The following is a 22,374-nucleotide window of genomic DNA, read 5'->3' as shown; positions in this document are numbered from 1 at the left end:
GTTTATTGTGTGTCTCATTATGTGTCCTTGACCCCTCCCCCTACCCCACCATGTATGTTTTTTAACCTTCTGCCAACAGGTACAAAGTTACCGTGGACTACCTAAATCAGGTTAGAATCCATTTTTCACTTCACTTGTTCACTTCACACTGGTCCTGAAGAAAGCCAAACGACCTACATAGGCAATTAAGGCTGAAACATGTCGACCATTTTAGAATGCACTTATCAGTGTGCCTGAAATCCTTAATTTTCTAGAGCAACACGCCTACTTAATGACCATTACTACCCGAATCCAGAGCTAATAAAGTTCCGACTACTGGCTGTACGGGTACTTTTAATTTTTCCTCACGTCACCTATTCACGATCACTACTGTTTTTAACCATGGGTAAACCCTCCGGGTGGAGGTTGCATAACAACTGACCCAATGATTATGCACACACGTGTTATTAAGCGGGGAGACAAAATATACCGCTACGAATCACTACCAAAAACACGTGCATGAGGGCCTTTTATCTTTGTGAGACACCACGAATCGATCTGCATACCCTTGGTTATGCAGGACCAGTGATCCTTCCCCATTGATATTTTGATTAATTTTTGTATTCCAATCACCATTTTTTATTTTTCTCAGAATAACTCTGAGGCCTTCTGTATTGGACACATGTGGTTGTATTACAGTAAAATCGCATTCGCATTGTTTGCGCTGGGCACACCCTTTAAAAGGTGCGCCCGTCACAAACAATGAAAATGCACCCTAACACCATGCATGCGCTGCGCCCAAGGCAGTCGCAAACTCGCGCTGACCTAGGGGAAGCGTATTCTGGTGGAAAATCAAGTGGCTGCTTTAAAGTCACTCCATGTTTTCACAGTGCAGACGGCAAGCTGCCTGCACTTTTAAAGAGGATTAGATTCCCCTTGCAGGTGGGTGCAGTCAGTGACTGCCCCCGCCTGCAAGGGGATGTCCGGGGGTTCCAGGCGACCCCCATAATCCATGCAGAGGGCTGTTCCTAGGGGGCGCACTCACAGTGTGCCACCTTTTAATTTGCGCAGTGTCAGTGTGCCTCCTGAGAGCTTCTTTGCCTCTGCGCCCGCGTCTGTAATACGGTACAGAGGCAAAGGGATTCTCTCATTTGCACGAGGCACGTCCCCATTCAAATGAGTGAATGCCCCATGAGGAAGCATTGGTGCTATTTGTGTGCCACGCTCTCAGTGCTACAGAAGGGGACGCACAAGCAACTGAGGCCCTTTCTGTAATACCAAAGTGGACCAGGGGGGCACGTAGTGGGCGCATCTGCCCATTGTCTGTAAGACGGCACTTGGAGAGGTTATTCCAGGAGAAACCACTCAAGGACTTTCTAAGATGCCAGTGTTCTGGTACCTAGTAACCCTGGGTGCACGAACACCTGGCTGTTACCAGGTGAGTTTCTGTCAATGGTGAAACCATGTGCGAATTCAGGAGAGGAACTACGGGAAAAGGCTGGCATGGTCAATACCGACTCCTTCAATCACCGCTGGGCAGAATGTAATATTCCACCGACCACAGTGGGGACTGTTCTGATTGTTGACATCTTTCTGTCACCACCCGCTACCATTTGTTACTGCTTTGATCAGTTCAGTAAATCTCTCCTATGTCAGTGAGTTCAACCTTTTACCAGCTCCTTTCCAAACTCCGGACATCACCTAATAAGGCTCTGAATTGAAGGACGGGTCTGTTAAGACATAGGTCTGAGAGTTTTCTGGGTGTTTGGAATAAATATTTAGTTAAAAATATTGGGAAACAGAAATATCTGAAATTAAATATCATGACACACACATATTGTGATGCACAAATATCACTGAAAAGTATATTGCTTTTTTGAGGTAAGTAATGTTTTCTAAACAATATGGACGTTTTCAATATCTTATTCAATGATATAGTGGTTAAAATATTGTTTTGTAATTGTTTGAATACCCAGGTCCCTCAATTTAACACAAGTGCCAAAAATATGCATCACGTCCGCCTGTTGGACACTACACCTGAAACATTTCCCATCCGGGTCCCCACCCCATTTTGAAATTTTGTCTGGTGTATGGTACAAATATAATAGAGTTTTATAGTGTTGCGTGACAAGGTTGGCAGACATAAGTACTCGTCCCGCTAGCTCAATTGACTTCTCAAGCAGAATTCCTTGGCTGCCTAACCTATTCTCCCATTTGCTTACTTGTACTTCTAAATCATTAGGCATGGCATCTAGCATTAAATTATAAAGTACCCCTATCCAAGCTCCTTTCTTATTGGCCTCAATGAGAGGATTGGGTGACAAGCACAAACTAGTTTTCAGTAAGTAATCGCGTATTTGCAAATACTTAAAGAAGTGTGTGGTTGGGAGATGAAATTGTTCCCTCAACTGACTAAAAGATTTTAACCCATCCCCTGTATGTAAGTCCCCCAAAGTGATTAGACCTCTCATTCGCCAACTCACCACTATACAATCCCAAAAAATACTAGGGAAAAAGATCGGGCATTCAATGGAGTATATCTGGAGACCTTTTCAATTTTGTACAACTTTTTAATTGCCTTCCATACTTTATAAGCGGCAGCGACCACCTTAAATCTGGTGCGTTTGTAATAATTCCAGTCCATATTGAGGAAAAGGCGATTCCTAGCTTCCGAGCCAAGGAGTAGGCTATATATTGAGGGTTGCAACGCTGGATCCGATGGTCCTACCCCTGTAAGTAAGATATTCATGTGCTGGAGCATGCAAGCGTAGTAATCTATTTCTGTCTCGCTCTCTACCACTTGCCCAGCTATGTCCTTGATACTATTGATTCTTTGTGCGGCTTCCCTCGTTCTCATTTTCTGGGCCAGGCTCCTGCCACTTGCCTCCCCATACTCATAAAGGAGCTGTCGTTTAATAGCATATGTTTTTGCCGCCTCTTTGCTCCATTGGTAGTTTACTTTTGCCTTGCACCGAGCCACCTCCGCTACCAAGCCCTGGGTATCTCTACTTGAACGTATATCCTGCACCAACCGCTCTTCGGCCTGCCCTAGATCGCTGTATAGCTCCTGCAACTGAGCACGTGATTGCTTTTGCGCATATAATCCATAACTGAGAACCTCCCCCCTTAAACCGTCTTTAAACGTGTCCCACACTATCCCCATCTCAGTACTCCCCCTGTTGTGATTAAAAAACTCTACTACCCAGTCCATCATATACTCCTGGAATTTTATATCTAACAGCAGTTTGCGGTCCAAATTAAATTCCCGGGGCTTACTAACAGGGCAATTTGATATAATAGAGAGGACAACGGGGCCATGATCTGACGTGGCTCGCGGGTATACCTGAATTTGTGCACCAGAGAGTATACATTGTGGCACGAAGAAGTAATCCAGCCGCACCAGCTTCTGGTGAGGTGCCGAAAAGAAAGTATAACTGGGGTTACTGCCCCTAAGGTAGGACCATGCATCAACCAATCCATGTGAAGTGAGAAGTGCTTGTAATGAACTATATACTTTTGGTTTCCTTCCGACATACACAAAATCATCATTGCACCATGAGTCCGATTGAAGATTTATATTAAAATTCCCACATATTATTACTGGGGTGGGCCACATTGCTAACTCAACATTAAGGTGATCTAGCACAGTTGGCTCATCGAAATTAGAGCCATAAATGGAGCATAGCGTGCATTTAAAAAAGCCTATAGCACATTCTATAATTGCCCATCTACCACTGCTATCCTCCAAAGACCGACCCGTACTAATAACATGCTTTTTTGCTAATATGGCAACCCCGCGGGCCGTGCAAGTTTGTTTAGTGCATACTAAAACATTGTACCCAGGTTCAGTCAAAAAATTCTGTTTCGACCATGCTACATGCGTCTCTTGGAGACAAATGATATCACAGCACAGCCACTGCAATTCCCTGGCCGACAGCTGTATTTTGTTAATGGCATTAAGACCCCTAACGTTCAATGTACCTAATCTTAACGTTCTAGCTGCCATTCCGTAATCTCAAAAAACCCAAAATATCGTTCCTCCACTGCCTTGCATACTACACATACAAATACAACAACAAAAATGTGCTCATGAACTCTTTTTATGTTTATCGCTCCCCACCCAGACTGCCCCCAGCAGTCCCTGCCCTCCCTTCCACCCTCCCCTCCCCCCCAAAACAGGGCATAAGGACATAGTCCTCAGTGATGAGAGTGTGCGAATGCCCCCTCCACAGGAAAACCACCAGACCGCCACCCATTTAATGCCTTTTCCATGTCTTTCCACAGAGACACCAGTAAAAACAAGATATGTCTAGCCAAACCGAGACCACTATATTGACCGAAATTCCTTATTTAATGTCAGGCTAAAAAGAAATCTCAATTGCAATTAAACCTTTAATCAAGATCAAGATCCCAAAAACAAGTAACAAAAAATATATATATATTTGGACCAACCAATCTGATTATTTCAACTATAAATGATCTCATTGTTCCGCACACAAACAAAGTTTATACAGTTTGAGAAAAGTCTTAAATTGTGCTGCAGAACTAGGCTGAGGTCTTCAAAAAAAAAAAAAAAGTTCAAAAAGAGGAGAATGAATTCACCACAGTCAACTGAGCTCCGAATAACACCGAGCTCGCACCATGTAACGGACTGCAGATTTTTTTTTTCCAGAGTTGTAACTTCAGATGTTGACGTCCATGGACTTCAAATTATCTTGTGCCTTAATCTCAGATGTAAAGTATTTGGTCTGCCCCTTATAAATCACTTTCAACGTCGCCAGATTTAAAAGAAATACTTGTGACCCCTTGGCTTGAAAGGACGAGATCAACTGCCGAAATTGCCATCTTTGCCTCCCAGTTGTAGGACAAAAATCCGGACGAACAAAAAATTCACATCCGCTGCCTGTGCGGCGCCTGTCAGGGCGTGCTAGGTCGTATATTGCCTCTCTCAGAATAAAATTATTAAGGCATATCAGTATCGCTCGCGGCTGTGCTTTTGATCCCCCGCCGCGTTAGAATCTCCATTGGTTTTTCGCTGGGTAAAAGGAAATTGATGTGCCCTAATGACCTCGTTCTTCCACTGCCATTCATTTAGCTCAGGGAAGGCTTCTGTAAAAACCTCTATAGTAAACTTACGAACATCTTTCCCTTCTTTTAATTCGAGTATGCCTAGAACACCTAAATTATTACGCCTTGCGCGATTTTCAAAGTCCGTCAGTTTCCATTCTACATCTGATCTTGTTGACTGCAGGGTTTCTATAGCCGCTTGTTGCTTTACCAGCAAGTCCTCGGCACTTGAAATGCGCTCCTCTGTTTCGGTGACTCTCGTGGTCAGTTCATTGAAAGATTTAACCATTCGCCGTATCGTGTTTTGGAGCTTCCGAACTGTCCCCTGAGTGCGATTACTTTCTGCTTTGGTCTCTGCCCGGTGTGCCATGATGCTCTTATAAATGATGTCCAGAGTGGCCCCGTCCCCTTCCTCCTCCTCCGCCACATCCTGATTATAATCTTGTTCTTGCTCCCCACCTTCCCAGGCGGGTTGCACGAGGGGAGACATCGCACATGAGAGTCTCTCTGCCTCGTGATTCCCTCTGACAGTCTCTTGATCGTCAACCGGACCCTTAATCTGAGTTGGTGAGTGCTCAAAATCATCATCTTCCCCCCTAAGTTCACCTTCATCTCCCCATTCTCCTGGCAAGCTATTACCATCATCCTTGGATATAACTGAGAGATCTGTCGTAGAATAAAACTTGCCCTCTGAGATAGCGGACTCCGAGTCACCCAGGTCACCATTTGCCTTTCGCTGAGCTTTATTCACCTCAGCCACTACATTGACAAGGCAATCAGAAGCAGTTGAACCATTCATGACTGCAGCAGTGTTGATGCTGCCACTTGCTATTATCGCAGTGTTAGATTTCACATTAGCAGTGATGCCTTTCTTTATGAAGATTGCATGAACTGTGGGGGCTTCAGGGCCTTTTTCGTTTCCAATCACACTTGGCTCACCTTGAATAACCACGGAGGACGTAGTTCCTCCATTTCCTCCAATGCTTTCGTTTCGCCCACCTCGAGTGACTGGTATGCTCTGCGAGGGCGCGGACGGGGTCACAACTCCAGCTCCAGCTATCATAATCACAGGGTCAGAAGGATTTGGAACATTGGCGCCGTTCGCTGCATTGCTGTTCGCTCCCCGCGATCTCGCACCTCTTCCCTTCGGGGCCATAATGTGTCCACCTGGCCCAGTACCAGCAACAAAGTATCGGCAGATAGTTTTTCAGCTGTTACCAGTGCTGCCTGGAGGTTGATTGCACCACTCCGCTCCTTATCGCTCCAGCTGCTCTCTGACCCCTCGTGGCCGCTGAAACTGCTGGTTACTGCCGAGCTGGAAGGACCGCCCAAGCTCCACGCTGTCTGGAGTCCGACTGAGGCAGCGGGGAAGAACCGCGGCTACCGGTGGGTTACAACCCACACTGAAACCTCTGAGACCTCTGAGACCTCTGATCTGGAAATCCGTCACACACCAAACGGCACCCAACGTTACCGGTGCAGCACGGCTGAAACGAAACAGGTAAGCGGCTTCCTGTCTTCATTCACTGTGGAGGAGGAGGGAACACACACTCACACGGCCATGAGAACGGCCGCCATCTTGCCTCAACCCATTTAATGGTATTTTAAGTGTGTAAATTATGGAATACTTATTTATTTTAATTATATTGCAGTGGCAGGCTGCTAGGTTTGTAGGAGTATAGGCTGGGAAGTTAATTAGGTAGTAATGAACAATTAAATAGTATTAGTTAATTAATTAAATGATTTTAAATATGTAAATTGGGGAATACTTTTTAATGTATATTTTAGATACGGGCTGCAAGGTTTGCAGGGCTATAAATGATTGAATAACAATGATTTATAAACTGATAATTATTTTATTGAATAGTAATAATGTAAATTGACAATTGTTTTTATTATGAATATATAATATATATATATATAGTATATATTTTATCTTAATTTATAATTTTTATATTAGTAGTTTAATATTATTCTGACATTTTTGGTGTTACTTATATATATTTAATGTGTTTGAAGTGAAGCACTTTCTCTACTCTTGTTTTGATTGCAGTAGGAATAGTAAAATCAACCACTTGGCAGTTCAACACTTTCCCTACTGTTAGAACATAGTGGCCAGCCCCGTGAACACTCAGCCCGAGTTGTGCATATAGAACATGTAGCGGTATGTAGAAGCAAAAGCCCAAAGATTAAGGGAAAGAGCATTTCATTTCTTTTTTACTTACCCACCTTTTTTTGGGTAATCTTTACAGCTTAGCGCAGCTTTTGTTTTGCTGCTATGCGGGGCAGCCACAGTGGATTCAGTTGTGAGAGAACGCAGGTCTGAGCGTTATTTGAGAGCCAGGCTCGGGCTTCTTAGAGGGCGGAGAGCGGCCACAAGGATCTCCTGCCAGGGGAGCAGAGGCATTGACAGTATTGGGAGATATGGAAAGTTCAGGAATAAATAAGTGACTCAGGCAGGAAATTTCTGGAGCACGGAATAAGCAGAAGTCAAGGTGCCTTAAGCTGCAGCAGCTCCTGCAAGGGAGAGGAACACAAGTACACCGGTAAGGAGAGGAAGTGCTAAAGGGGCTACAGGTACCAGCGGTGAAAAGGTCCCTTCTAAGGTTTCAAAGAAAAGTGTAGTTGAATCTGGACTAATGACTGGGCATGGCAGGTGGGGCAGATAAGCGCTAAGAAGCACTGATAAAGCTACAATAGAGGTTATTCCTCAAGCATTTGAGCCATCATTACCACGAGGCAAAGAAGAAGTGTCAGAGAGCTTAGAGGGGCAAGTAAATGTACTATAAGAACATAAAGGCTCAATTATAATTAAAAAGCTGGGTTTCAGTGAAAATTCCTATCTCAAGAGAGGGAGGAAGTCTAGAGAACCAGCTAAAAGAGCCAAAAATACCCCTTTATTGTGGACCTACTTCAAGGTGTTACTCAAGATCTCAAGATACCTTTTTTAAATGAGGGAGTAGGAAGTTAGGGAAGAGGCCCCTAGGACATCCCAGGTGGTACAACGTCAACATTTAACTGTAGATAATATGACCTCCAGAGATTTCTAGTGTTTAGCCAGACCCGGCGAATTTCAGGTTCTTGAAAATAAAACCGGGAAGAGGAAAGCATGGAAAGGCAGCAAAAGCTTGGGCACAGCACGGAAACCTGCTCTTTTGTGTGAGAGTGCCCCTATTGTACCCCCTTCGAAAATGGAGGGATTCATGGCTAAAGGGTATGAGGGTAGGACAAGTCCTATGGTACAATAGGAGGCACATGAACAAGTAAATACATATACAGAAGCATGACCCATTCTCTATCGATTGAAATACCGCACAGTTTTGACACCTCTGCATTGAATCAAAAGGAGATTCGAGGGCTGTGTGAAGACATGAGTAAGAAATTGGATGACTTGGCAGATAGGATATTTACTTTGGAGGGGACGGTCTTTGAATTAAGCTGCAGTTGATACCAATAAAGAAGAAATTTGTTACTTGAAGACAAATGATGAGGGGTGTCAGGTGAAGACTTGAAGCTTTGAAAACAGCCAAAGGAGGAAAAGTTAAAGATTCTAAACATTCCAGAAGGCTTAGAGGGTGATGACCTGGACATGTTTGTGTTGAGGTTGATCAAGGTTGTGGTTTGAATCGATGAGTCAAAGCAAGTTATCTCAAAGGATATTCAGAGAGTCCATTCGTAAAGCTTCAGAAAAATCAGCCCTATGAGGCAAGGTTATTTAGTATGGGTGAATTTTGCGGATTCGCTGTCCCCAAATTCGCGCGAAATGGCAAAAAAATCAGCGAGTTCGTGGATTTTCCAGCGAACTCACGGATTTGTTTGCCATTTGCAAAAATATGTACTCGCGTGTGTCTGTAACTTTGCCACTGCGCCGAAAGGCGCCGAGGTCCCTCGAGTGAGCTGTCCTTGATAGTGAGCAAAGGGCGGGAAGACGTTGCATACCCTAGTGTGTGTGTGGCGGGGCCAAACGGGCGGGACTTCTATGCAATTTCACATGCCTCTTGTTTATAAAGGGTCAGAGACCGATCATAGCAGCAGATGAGAAGGAAGCAGCCTCCTGGTCACAGGAAGAACACGGGGATTGCGCTCGAGAAACTCATGGATGCAAAGACCTCCATCAAGGTTTGCATCTAATTGTAGGCATTAGATATAGGGAGGAAGCACACCTGCCTAGCCTCGACCGTGCTCACGACGTAAAAATAATTCGTAAATCATACGTTCTTATATAGCGCCTTTCACCGTAAGGTCTCAAGGCGCTTGCTTTGGGAACCCGTCCTAGCCTTTCCCTGCGAAATTACCCCTACTGGGCATCCCCAAGGTGAAGACCAGGCATCCCATCGCGGTGGGGCCGTAGTGGAGATTAAGCAAGCTATTGCCCAGAGTTGCAGAGTGTAAACCCACGATTCGAGTAGGCGCCGAGGCGAGAATTATCGAGTCTTTGGACATATTGAGCTCAAGGCCCTGCCGCATCGGGGGATTGAACCCTGGTCCCGGGTCTAACCTCTGCACCATGGACTGCCTCCTCTAACCGGTGAGCCACACTTCTCCACTACGTGTGTCTGTACCTTTGCCTACCTCGTTGGGTAAATGTATAGTGCTTTTGCTACACTACAGCTGCACAAAGGGCCAGAAGAGTTGTGTCCAGTGACCACGTGTGTCTGTACCTATGCCACCGCGCCGATAGGCGCCGAGGTCCCTCGATTGAGCTGTCCATCATAGTGGGGGAAAGGGCGTGAAGATGGTGCATATCCTAGTGTGTGTTGAGCGGGGCCAAACGGGCGGGGCTTCTATGCGAGTTCACATGCCTCTTGTTTATAAAGGGTCAGAGGCCGATCAAAGCAGCAGATGAGAAGGAAGCAACCTTCTGGTCACAGGAAGAACACGGGGATTGCGCTCAAGAAACTTGTGGATGCAAAAACCTCCATCAAGGATTACATCTAGTTGTAGGCGTTAGATATAGGGAGGAAGCACAACTGCATAGCATCAACCGTGCTCACTACGTCACTAGTTGTTTGGGCTTATTATAATGCGTGACTGAATTTAAGCTTCAACTTGGGCACCAGCTTTATTTATATCTGGAAGTGCTTCCTGTTGAGCTTTAATTGTTGTGACAGGAGCATCGTACCAGAATGAATCCTGCCTGCATAGTTATCCACGAAGATGCCACTGTGTTGAAAAAATCAAGAAATCTGCTCGTGGGCGAATTTTTGGGCAATTTCGCAAGATTCGCGGATCACGAAAATAGGCAAAATCCGCAAGCGGAACGGATTTTGTGCCCATACTTAAAGGTTATGCCGATACGTGGATCCAGTGCTTGCTGTGTCACTGGATTCAAGCTAGCCTGGCTAATGAGGGGTGATACCCTGAAACCAGTCCGAGGATGATTTTTTTCTTGCCTGGGGAGGACTTGGCTTGGCAGTTCAGGCTGGACTGTAACCATGAAGAGCAGGGTCAAGACTGATTTGCACATGGCTAGGTCCATTGGGGAGGCATAGTGAGCAAAATAACACTGGGCTTAGCCCAGATCTCTTGACTGGGGGTGAATGTTTGATTCATTCAGCATTCTGTTCATCATTTGTTGCTGCAGCATTGGAAATATCCCTGGCAAATGTAAACTAAGGAAGATTTTAGTGAACTTCTTCACTTACACTATTAAGGAACATATTCTGTTGAGTGCGCTGAAGCAAAGAACGTTCAGTGTAGAAGGGGGAGCCTTTAAGATAAAATCAGATGTGTCCAGAATCACCCTCAGCAAGCAGTGGAAGTTGGGGAGAGGATAGATTAATTACGAAAATTGGGGGCCATGGTCCAGCTGAAATTACTCACCACTGTCAATAAAAGTATGCATAATCTTAGAGAAACTAAGGAGGTGGATGATTTAATTGAAGAAATTAAAAGGGCAAATCTAAAGTGAATCAAAGTAATGTGAATGTGAAACCAGTTAAGTACCCCATTGGAGCTTCACATACTTAAAGTACTTTTTCTATCCCAATTTTTAAGCTTCACCAACATTTCTTACGTTTTTACACTTGGTTGTATTATTTTTTCACTGTCCATATGCACACTTTGAGGGCGTTGTTTCCAAAGACATTAGGCCATGAGGAAGACAGCGAGGGTACTTTAATGGGGGTGTAGGTGAGGGTTTGGGCAGAGAGAGGGCGCTCGATAGAAGGCAAGTGGGAAAACATTTGAAAACATGTTCTTACTTACCTCAGATTCCTTATAGATTTAATACGTGGTTTTATGTCAAGACTGCAAGAGTAATATTCATATGGTCGGGAAGCATGAAATCAATGGTATGGCTCTACCTATTAAAATCCTATATTGGAATACAAATGGATTACGACTAAGGAGTAGATGGAATAGATTTCTTCAATATTCAAGGGACTCCCCAGCCCATATCATCATCTTGCAGGAGATGCACTTGACTGTATCAGAGTATAACAATTGGTTTGTGCTAGTCATGAAAAAAGTGTAGGTATTCTGATCTAGAAGCATCTGAAGTTGGGATTGAACAGATAAGGCAGGGAGATGAGTGATCAAGCATATACACTAGCAGACTATTATGGTCCCAACATTGATGACGCAGATCCCCTGTAGGAAATGTTTTTTTGAGTTTATTGCATTTCTCTAACCCATTCATTTTTCCAAGGAATTTTAATGTAAGAGGAAGTCCCTACAGACTGAGGAGGTAAAGCCTCCACACCATGGACATCTCTGGGAAATGGTGCAAGGGTATTGTGGACAAGCACAAACACTACTTGGGGGCCTGCAAATATGCACCAGACCAAATGTTGGCAGCACCATGTTTCTGGGATTCTGTGAAATCACAGAACTATGCTTGGGACCATAGAACCTTATTAGGCAGGGACTGAGTAATCATACCACCTTAATACCCATGAGCCTGGGACCAACAAACTAGCTATAGTATCTCACTTGTGCTCCTTGTAGGAGAGTAGGGTCTGCTATCCTATGGTCACCCCAAATTTTTGCTTTTTGCTTCACTGGTTTATGACTTAATGTGGCTGTGGGCCTGCTAATCAGACCCACAGCATGCTGTTCTCTCTCTAAATTACAGCCAATGCACCCTAGGTGCATTATGAATTGGAACTGGTTCACCTTATTGGCCCCTGTAACAGTGTACTCTAGGTACCCAGGGCATAGGTGTTTCCAAGGCCTACCAGGGGCTGCAGCATGTATTGTGCCACCCCTGGCCTGGCCTCCATATTTGACACAACTGGCTGATCACTCAGCTGGGGTAAGTTGGTGTAATCACCTCTTACTTAGATATAGTATCCATATATCTAACCTTAAACTGGACACATAGGTTCCTATCAGCCACTCCTATGGAAGGCCTCTTCAATCCTGGAGGCAGAGTGCTTGGAAATATGTGAGATGGTGCTCTAGCATGAGCTGAGCCTGTCTGCAGCTGTTGGGAACCACTCCCTTAGCTGTTCAGGGATATTGCCATACCATATACTCTAAAGTGCATTATAATCCTCGCGGTTATATGCTAACTTTGGTTTGGCTTTATCAAAACATGTCGAGTAAGGTGTCATACGATTTGGAATACTATCCCCTCGACAGTTCTGTTGACGGGGTTAGCATTCCACCCTTCTAGAAGGACACAACATGTGTGTAGCCTTAACCCCGGTTAAAGTTAACCAGAGCCTCAGCATCACAAAATGGATGCTGCCACCACAGACACAAGTCTCACCTCCTGCTGCTTGGAGTCCTTCCAGCGAGGGAGGCTTGGACAAAGGGTTTCCTGCCTTGGGAGGTGCAAGCATCACCCCAGACAGGATTTTGTGTATTGGGTAGGACAGGGCTGAATAGATTGAGACATGCCCGGGGCACACAAGGTGTCCCCGTGCATAAGCCAGTCCAAACCGGTCCTGGGACTTTCCAGACCCAGGCCTGGTGAGGAGCTGGACAAAGAAAGGGGGTGTAACCGCCCCCCTTCCTGGTCCCATCCAGAGGAGGGACCTAGCAGGTGATCCACCCCTCAGATTGGGAATAAGAGTGGAGCAGTGCCAGAGCACCTCAGATCATCCTGAATCAACTTTAAACAAAGAAGACGACTGGACTTCGACATTCTGCTGCACAGAAGACTAAAGAGAATCTCCCTTGTGGCCTAGGAGTGGCCACCCAGTGAACACAGGTACCAACCAGCGAATCGACATCTGCTTTGCCGCCGCCTCCCACTGGAACCCAAGCCCAGAGCCTGACAAGACCCAGACTCCCAGATTTCTCACAGCCCGATCCACAGTCCCTGCAAAGAAGGGACCCGTGGAGGCACCGAGAGACGTGGGACCGGACATCTTGGAAGACACCCGAAGAGCTGACTGCGCAGCATCAGAGGCATCCTTGATGTTGTGCTTTAGGGACTGAGAACCCCCACCAACGAGCAGCCCTTGCACTGAAGATCAGCCCCCCAGAATCTCCACAATCTGCGTGGGGCCCTTTTGCATTGTGCCACTCGACGCCCCATCCCGGCCACTAGCCACATGGTCAGTGGCCATCTTGACAACGAAACCAATGAACTACACTGAGGGTCTCTTTGCTCCAGACTGGCCCTTGCTCCTGTAAAAAGGAGCACCCGCTCTGACCTTGCTGGTCCGAGTAACAAGCCTTTTTTGACTCCTGGGTGGCTTGTTTTAGCCAAAGCCTGTTTGCTCCGATCACGTTGCCGACACCGCCACAAGCGAGAAGCCTGCGTGGGACAGCTCATGCCTGACTCCTGGACGTCCTCGACCCCTGGTGTCCACGTGGCTGCAGAGAGAAGCTACACCTCAACGCCTGTTTGCACCCGACATCGCCTGGTTCCAATCTGGTTCCAAAGTAGTCACTGGCTAGTGACTTTGAACACTGCCCCCTCTGCTTTCAGGTCTTCACATCTTCAGATCCACCCTTGGATCCACCGGAACTCTTCACATCGAGCCGCCTGCAGCATCTTCAGCTCCAAGCACCATCGACCAGCGTGACGAAACCCAACACTACTTCGACCCTATGCACTGCTTCCTGTGGGTGAGGTAAATCAGCAACGCCGGTGTTCCTACACTGGTACACATCTCTAGGGCCTGTGTCTCAAGTTTCAGCTTTCTTGGTCACTCGGAAGGTTCCGAACTAACTAACTTTCTAACTTTTACGCACCATAGACTTTGTATTGGTGAGTGCGTGCACTTAAAACACTGCACCCGAGTCCCGCTGGCCTTTCCCGACTTAGTCACTGCTAGTCCCGATCAGCTCCAGCGATTCCCAAGGCCCTAGGCCTGTTTCCCTATCGATTGGTATCTCTTATACCACTTTCTTAGTATATGGTTTAGGTGGCCCCTAGGGCTCATCCATATTGTGCAACTTTTGCGTATTTTAAACTGTGTTTTGTTTAACGCTTGTGCTTCTGTGCTCATAAAGAGTTCAGGGGATATTTGTAGTTAATAAATATATATATATTTTCAATATATATCTGTGTGGTGTCCTTTCATCTGGTATTCAAGGAGGTTGTGTATGGTAATAAAGCTGGCTTCACATGCCTTTCAGAGTTTAGCCTAAGACTGCTTTGTCCACGTTACCACTAGGATAACTGGTCTATAAGTTTGACTTACAACTGATCATCATAAGGGTTGTTTGGACTGATACAAGGTGGTTCCAGAATTGGAAACATCATAAATCAGGCCAACTTCTCACACTCCTATTCACTCACAGAGGAACAAGTCATCAGACACCCCAGAAAACAGCACTCCTGACCCTATCAGGAATCGTGGTAAAAGCAACACATTCTTTCGCTCTCACACTCGTACTTGTCTACAATAAGATCTGACAGAGATGCGAGGAAAGTTTAAAATATATATTTTAACTATTGAGCTGTAGTATGCAGTATACGCAGCACAAGAAGTAGAACGATGCCTAACACAAATGTAGTCAGCATAGTAAGTAATCCATTAATCATAAAAGGAGATGTCATGGTATAAGACAGGGTAAACTAACCCCCTCCCCTTCTAAAGAAGCACAAATATTATATAACAAAAGATCTCTGGGTGTTTTCAGTGGACCACATACCTTAGCATGCACAGATGAAAGTTCTTCATCTCAGGTGCAGTCATGATCTCGTCTGTGTAAGGTCTCTCTCCAAGAAAGTAGTTGCATGTCTGTGCATATCTATATGACAAGGAGTATGTGTTTTTAAACAACATCTGCATGTATGTCTTTTATGTAGGTGCTATAGCCTATGATGTTCAGACTAAATCCCAGGAAAGAACAGAATGCAAAAACAGTGGATTCTGTGTGAAAGTACAGCATGGCACAAAGCAAAATATGCATGCATAGTAACGTGTGCGAAGCAGAGTAAAAACTGCAGCATGCTCATGCTAACATAGGAAAATCGACAATGGACCTGCATGGGACATATGACAAAGTGTTGTTGAAATTTGAAAAAATTGCAAAATCTGAGATTGATTATGATCCATATTTGGATGTATAATACAGAGAAATAAACATTGTTTATTATATGAAATGCTTGACTGTCATGATTAATTTATGATACATTTTCTGTTTTCCTTTTAGATCCAGATATAACTCCACAAACTCCAATATTTACTCCAACAACTACCACACCAACAACAGCAAAACAATGACCACACCTGAGACTCCCACACCAGAGTCTCCAGCCCCCGAGACTTCCACGCTGTAAACTTCTACACTTGAGACTCCAAAAGACCACACTCCCACTCCAGACGACCACACATGAGACTTCCACACCAGAGACTCCCACACTGACTCCCACACCTGAGACTCCCACACCTGAGACTCCCACACCTGAGACTCTAACAACCTAGACTCCTACACTTAAGACTCTAACACCCGAGACTCCCACACTAGTACATCCCACACTTGAGCCTATGACTCCTGAGCCTCAAACACTGTGAGTTTTCCAATCCTGAGCCTCCCACTCCTGAGCCTCCTACTCCTGAGAGTCTCTCTCCAGAGCTCCAAACAACCAAGTAGCCAACCCCCATGCCTCCAACACCTGTGTCTCCAAAACACATGCCTCTCACACCCCTGCCTCCCACAGTCACCTGGCCATCACACATGCCTTCCACACATTCAAGCCTCACACAACCTAGCCTCCCACACCCTACCCTCCCACACACTAGACTCCCTAAGCTGAGCCTCCCACACCTGAGCCTCCCACACCTAAGCCTCCCAATCCTGAACATTCCACTCCTGGGCTTCTAATAACCAAGCCCTCTACACCTGAGGCTCCAAAACCTGAGTCTTCTACCCCCGCCTCCCAAGCCTGCACCTACCACACCTAAGCCTTCCACTCCTGAGTCTCAAACACCCAAGCCCTCCACACCAGTGCCACCAACACAAGAGCCTTCCACTCCTAAGACTCCCACTCCAAGCCTTCGCCTCCTGAGCCCCCAACACCCGAGCCTCCTACACCCACGCCTTCCAAACACACACTTCCCACACCCGAGTCTCCCACACCCAAGCCTCAAACCCTTGAGCCTCCAAATCCTGTGCAAAGTACTTCTGAGCTTCTAAAATCTATACCATCAAACAAACACACATCTGAATCAACAACACTAGGCACATACCCATCCACAGACACAGCATCGTAACAATACCAGGACCCACTGTAAAAAAAATGTAAACTGAAACCAAACCTAAAAGCATAACAACTACTAAATGTTAGAGGGAAGTTGATCACTATAATCACCACGCAAGAGACCACTAAAATACCACCACGGAAACAATAAAAACAAGACAGGTCACAAAAACAGCCTCTATCAGCTCCAGGTCCTGTTTCATCACAATCATAAAGATCGGCACATCTGTGACTGTGGACACCCAAAATTCATCAGAGCGCGCACAGTCCTCGCACGAGACACTACATTATAACATTGAGAAATGATGCGTGCTTCCTTTGCCATTTATCCAAGAGCTAGACTGATAAATTACACCTACAGAAACCACCACAGCTTCAGGAGAGGATACCACAGTCACTAAACAATTGACAGCTCTAGTGAAGTCTCTAAACGCCGAGTCCACAACAACAGATCCCTTTCCAGTGGCGTGAATTTTCAGTTAAATTGTGAGCATACATTTACTTCAATTTGTTAGACCAATGTGAAACACTACATCAGGCAGTCCAAGCGTTTACTCTATTCCTAAAGAGCCAAAAGAAAATACACAAGGGATAGACACTCCAGCCAGCTGATGTGCACTTAGCCCCCTTACAATAAAACATATTCTGAAGTAATGCCTGACACTTAAGACACTCAACCAAATTCAGTCGTATGACTGCTGAATCAAGAGCTGCAGACTGTTCAGATCAGACCGCAGTACTGCAAGACGTTTTGTACCATTTTATGTTACATCAAGTGCACCAAATTACTTAGTAAGCCAGAATACTGAAGAGAGTATGTTCCTTAGTTTCCAGTGGAGGGTTTAGAAGCGGGAACCTCTCCGATAGGTGCATTCACAGACATCACCCCTTCCTCCTGTGCTGATCACGATGCTCAATGTATGTCAAAATAGCATGGCTGGAAGGGCACATTCGTTACCTACACCAGTGGCATTTGCTAAATGCCCTCAAGTGGGTTCTAAGGCTTGGTCACAAAGGTGCATGGGGAAGGCATTGCCACCCAAGACATTAAAAAAGGAAATAATACATACATTCAAGCCATGAGCACATATGTACTCAGGAACTTGGTGTTTTTTTTTTTACAGAATTGGGAACCAGAGTGGGAGCTTGCTGTTGGTGTAGCCTCATTTGGTCTGTGCTGACTAGAGTAGAGGAATCGATAAGTCGTATTTTCCGCAGCCATAGCCTGGTGATACACGTTGATAATTCACTAAGCACCTTCATGTCTGATAATTCCATAAACCACTTTAGAGATCATACTTGTGCCCACTGGAAATATGTTTCTACTCATTATTGCCAATACCAGCCAGTAATCAAAGGTAGCCATCTACCTTGAAACCTAGGAACACAGGGGAGAGCACAGAATGTGCGAAATATATGTGAAAAATACATTTGAATTTAATATTTATAGGTTTGGAAGACCTATGTTAATGCCCTTGGCCCCCTTACCCATATTTACAATGTCAATCACTATGTACGAAGTCAAACTATCTATACCTAATACACAGGAAGACTTACGATAGACACATATCCAACATTCCTGTGACAAGCGTCCTCTCATAGTAGCCACCACCCATGCATCCCATTAACAAGAAAGGGCCAATGAACCCCCCTCTGCAGGGATATCTTAAAGATTTTGGGGGCCCTGGACCACATGTATTTTGGGGGACCCTGTTCGGAACAGCTTTATATTTATGATTCAATTTCAGGTCTTTCATGCACTCTTTGGCCAGCCCACTGACAGTGTAGAGGCACACTAATTCAAATTCTGAATGTATTACTATCTAATATTCAGGGATAGTGACGTGTTTACAATCTTGAAACACAGCAGCAGGTCACTAATGTTACTGCAAATAATCTCTGTGACACCGTCAATTTTTTCATATGTTAAGAACTACTGTCATAAAAAAAACTTTTTTATAAGTGTTGCATGAAACATATATATTTCTCTGCAAAATGTCTGGAATAGGCTCACACATCATCCAAATTAAAACAAATTAAAGGAAAAACATTATCTAAACCAATCCGTCAAAAAGGCACGACTCTCAGTAGAACAGAGCAAGCTCTTTCAGGCCTCCCGCTGAAAGGCTGGGGCCCTGGCCCAGAGCCCACTTTGCCCATGCCTTAAAACGTCTCTGACTCTCTGCAAAGCCCAGTGAGAAACGTATTTCATAAAAAACAAACAGTGGCGGCTGGTGGGGAACAGTAGCGGGTAGGCAGGGGAAGGTGGGGAGGTACCAAAAAAAAAAGGCAAACTTAACTGGAGGTTGTAGTTGCTGTTGAGCCGCCGCTTCTCCTCCAGCAGAAAGCACCCAGCCTCCCTTGACCAATCACAATGCTACTTTAAGCAGCGTTGCGATTGGTCTAAGCGCAGTGGTTTGGCACTCAGACAGGGGCTTGGAGGCTATGCCTATTCTCCACTGAGGCTGTATAATACAGCCAGTGGAGGATATGTAAAGTGCGCATGATTGTTTGGCCGACCCCAGCCGGCCGGCCGGCCAAAGAGTCATGCACACTATAGGTGCAGCCACCACTCCTCCTCTGGCATTGACATCAATGGGGCCTCGCCCTATCAATGGGGCTGCACTGCGGTGGTAATGATAATGAGCTTTATTGTTTAGTTAATTAAATCATACCAATTGTTCTGCGAATCTCGACTTTGATTGAAAAAAGACATTAGAATTAAGTTGTCAACCCAATATAGTGCAACTCTAACAGTAAAAATAAAATAATAACGGACGTTCCGTACTTATCTTTTTTTTTACTTTGCGCTGCTTTAAAGCAGTGAGGAGACGCTTCTCCTTCCTTGCAACAAACACGTTCCATCAAGAAGAAACACCCCGATAGTGCCTGCCACAAAGCAACTTCCATCATCAAAAACAATAGAACCACAACACCCACCAGCAATATTGTTCCTTCAGCACAAAGATACCATATAATCCAGGTCAAAAACATCTTCCATTAACAAGCATCTCCCAGTACAGGCCCTATCAAAAAACGTCTTTCAAACATTGAAAAAAAAATTCTGCCAGAAAATCCACTAGCCCTTTTAACAAATAGATCTGATACTGTAATACTCACAAAAAATCATCATCCTTTAACAATACACTCCTGAAATATCTGCCAAAGATATCTTTTGAAAAAAAACTGCCCAGACACTCCATGCTAATAAACATTTTTTTACCCACACTGCTGAAATCTCAGCCAGCAAAAAACAAATGGCTTCGACTAGACAACACTGCTACAAAGAACATCTTCTCCCTAGAAATTCACTCCAAATCCTGATCAATGAATACTTTCCTTCAACAAAACCGTATTCCCGCGACACTTCCAATCCATATTTCTATTTAAACCCCCCACCAGCTCTGCCGAAAATGATCCCTCATCATATGAGCTAGATTGAGAGTCACATGAAATGCCCTTTGTTTGAGACACTTGCAGACACACATGACATTGCCACAGTCAGAGTCACGTGAAATGATCGCTGCATAAGGCTCCTGGAAATGTATTGTCCTTTTTTGAGACACTTGTAGATTCACACGAAATACTTACTGTCTTAGACACTTCAAGTCACATTAAACACTCATTGCTCGAGACACCTGCAGCATCACAGTCGGAGACGAATACAGTCACCGGAAATGTCCACTGCAGGAGGCTCAAGGATAGACCCATGAAATGTGTACTGTCGGTGACACCTGAGAGCAGACTAAACCTTCACTCTGCAGAGCCACTGGGAGAGCTGCTGGGAAGACCCCGACTGCGACACAGGAATGCACGCGGGACTCCTCGCTCGGACCTTAACATGGCTGGAACACTGGCTGCAATCTTCCACCACTTCATCCCTGGAACATTCGAGATCTGTTGCGTTCTGCTCGGCTCGCCTCACACATGAAGGGCTGCGGTCTCTTTCTTGGCTGCATCATACATGAAGGGCTGAGGTCTTTTTCTTGGCTGCATCATACATGAAGGGCTTTGGTCTCTTTCTTGGCTGCATCATACATGAAGGGCTGAGGTCTCTTTCTTGGCTGCATCATACATGAAGGGCTGAGGTCTCTTTCTAGGCCGCATCATACATGAAAGGTTGCTGTCTCTTTCTTGCCCTAGCATACATGAAGGGCTGCGGTCTCTTTCTAGGCCGCATCATACATGAAGGGCTGCGGTCTCTCTCTAGGCCTCATCATACATGAAGGGCTGCGGTCTCTTTCTAGGCCGCATCATACATGAAAGGTTGCTATCTCTTTCTTGCCCTAGCATACATGAAGGGCTGCGGTCTCTTTCTTTCCCCATCATACATGAAGGGCTGCGGTCTCTTTCTTTCCCCATCATACATGAAGGGCTGTGGTCTCTTTCTAGGCCGCATCATACATGAAAGGTTGCTGTCTCTTTCTTGCCCTAGCATACATGAAGGGCTGCGGTCTCTTTCTAGGCCGCATCATACATGAAGGGCTGCGGTCTCTCTCTAGGCCTCATCATACATGAAGGGCTGCGGTCTCTTTCTAGGCCGCATCATACATGAAAGGTTGCTATCTCTTTCTTGCCCTAGCATACATGAAGGGCTGCGGTCTCTTTCTTTCCCCATCATACATGAAGGGCTGCGGTCTCTTTCTTTCCCCATCACACATGAAGGGCTGTGGTCTCTTTCTAGGCCGCATCATACATGAAAGGTTGCTGTCTCTTTCTTGCCCTAGCATACATGAAGGGCTGCGGTCTCTTTCTAGGCCGCATCGTACATGAAGGGCTGCGGTCTCTCTCTAGGCCTCATCATACATGAAGGGCTGCGGTCTCTTTCTAGGCCGCATCATACATGAAAGGTTGCTATCTCTTTCTTGCCCTAGCATACATGAAGGGCTGCGGTCTCTTTCTTTCCCCATCATACATGAAGGGCTGCGGTCTCTTTCTTTCCCCATCATACATGAAGGGCTGTGGTCTCTTTCTAGGCCGCATCATACATGAAATGTTGCTGTCTCTTTCTTGCCCTAGCATACATGAAGGCTGCGGTCTCTTTCTAGCTCATAGTACTTATTTCTGGGGTGCATTTGTGATTGAAAGCCCTGGGAGTGGTGTAAGATTATAATGATTGGAAGATGTTATATGTAACTTTTTCTGTTTTCCTCTTACAATTAATGTTATGAATTAGCGATGTCCAATATATCTGATAAAGTTGGTATAAAAGAAAATGCATTTTGAAACCGTTTGTTTCCACGTGCCTCTCATGGTGTTACCTGCAGATGCAAAGATAGTCAAACATAACACATAACATCACATGTGAATGTAAAGTTGGCTATTTTTTGTAGCACAGCAGTCGCCAGTTCCATAGGACATCTGTGCTGTCATGATAGTGATGCAGGCTAGAAGTTTTTCTGTCACTCCTGGCACTGCTCATGTATTTAAATTGCAGAATAATGTGCTAAAAATCACTCTGTGAAATTCAAGGCTTAAATAGTCCTAATCAGGTGCGCAACACCCGTTGGGCTCACCGGGCTTCAGCCCCCCCCCTCGCCTCTTCTGCCCGGGCTAAGATGACACGCACTGAAACGATGCAAGATGGCTGCGCATCCGATCCGAGAATGATATTTATTATGGCTTCTGAGAGGCCCAGCAGCCCGAGCCAGACAGCCAGCCTCTAACAGTTTCAGTGAGTGAACCCCCCTGCCCCCACCTCTGTTTTCCTTTAGAGTGGC

At 45.4% G+C, this 22,374-nt stretch overlaps 1 protein-coding gene across 1 annotated transcript in view; it reads left to right on the top strand.

The window, feature by feature from the left end:
* LOC147733093 (uromodulin-like) overlaps positions 1–22,164 on the top strand; it is a 241,770-nt gene extending 219,606 nt beyond the window's left edge. The window contains exon 4 of the mRNA XM_086957640.1: positions 15,607–22,164. Within this exon, the coding sequence (XP_086813766.1) occupies positions 15,607–15,677 (71 nt within the window). The 3' untranslated portion in view covers positions 15,678–22,164. The remainder of the gene's footprint in view (positions 1–15,606) is intronic.
* The last annotated feature ends 210 nt before the right edge of the window (positions 22,165–22,374 follow it).

This window comes from Lissotriton vulgaris, chromosome 2_1, assembly GCF_964263255.1.
Source record: "Lissotriton vulgaris chromosome 2_1, aLisVul1.2, whole genome shotgun sequence".
Taxonomy (NCBI): domain Eukaryota; kingdom Metazoa; phylum Chordata; class Amphibia; order Caudata; family Salamandridae; genus Lissotriton; species Lissotriton vulgaris.
The sequence above is the reverse complement of the archived record's forward strand: the minus strand, read 5'-3'. Positions and strand labels throughout refer to the sequence as shown.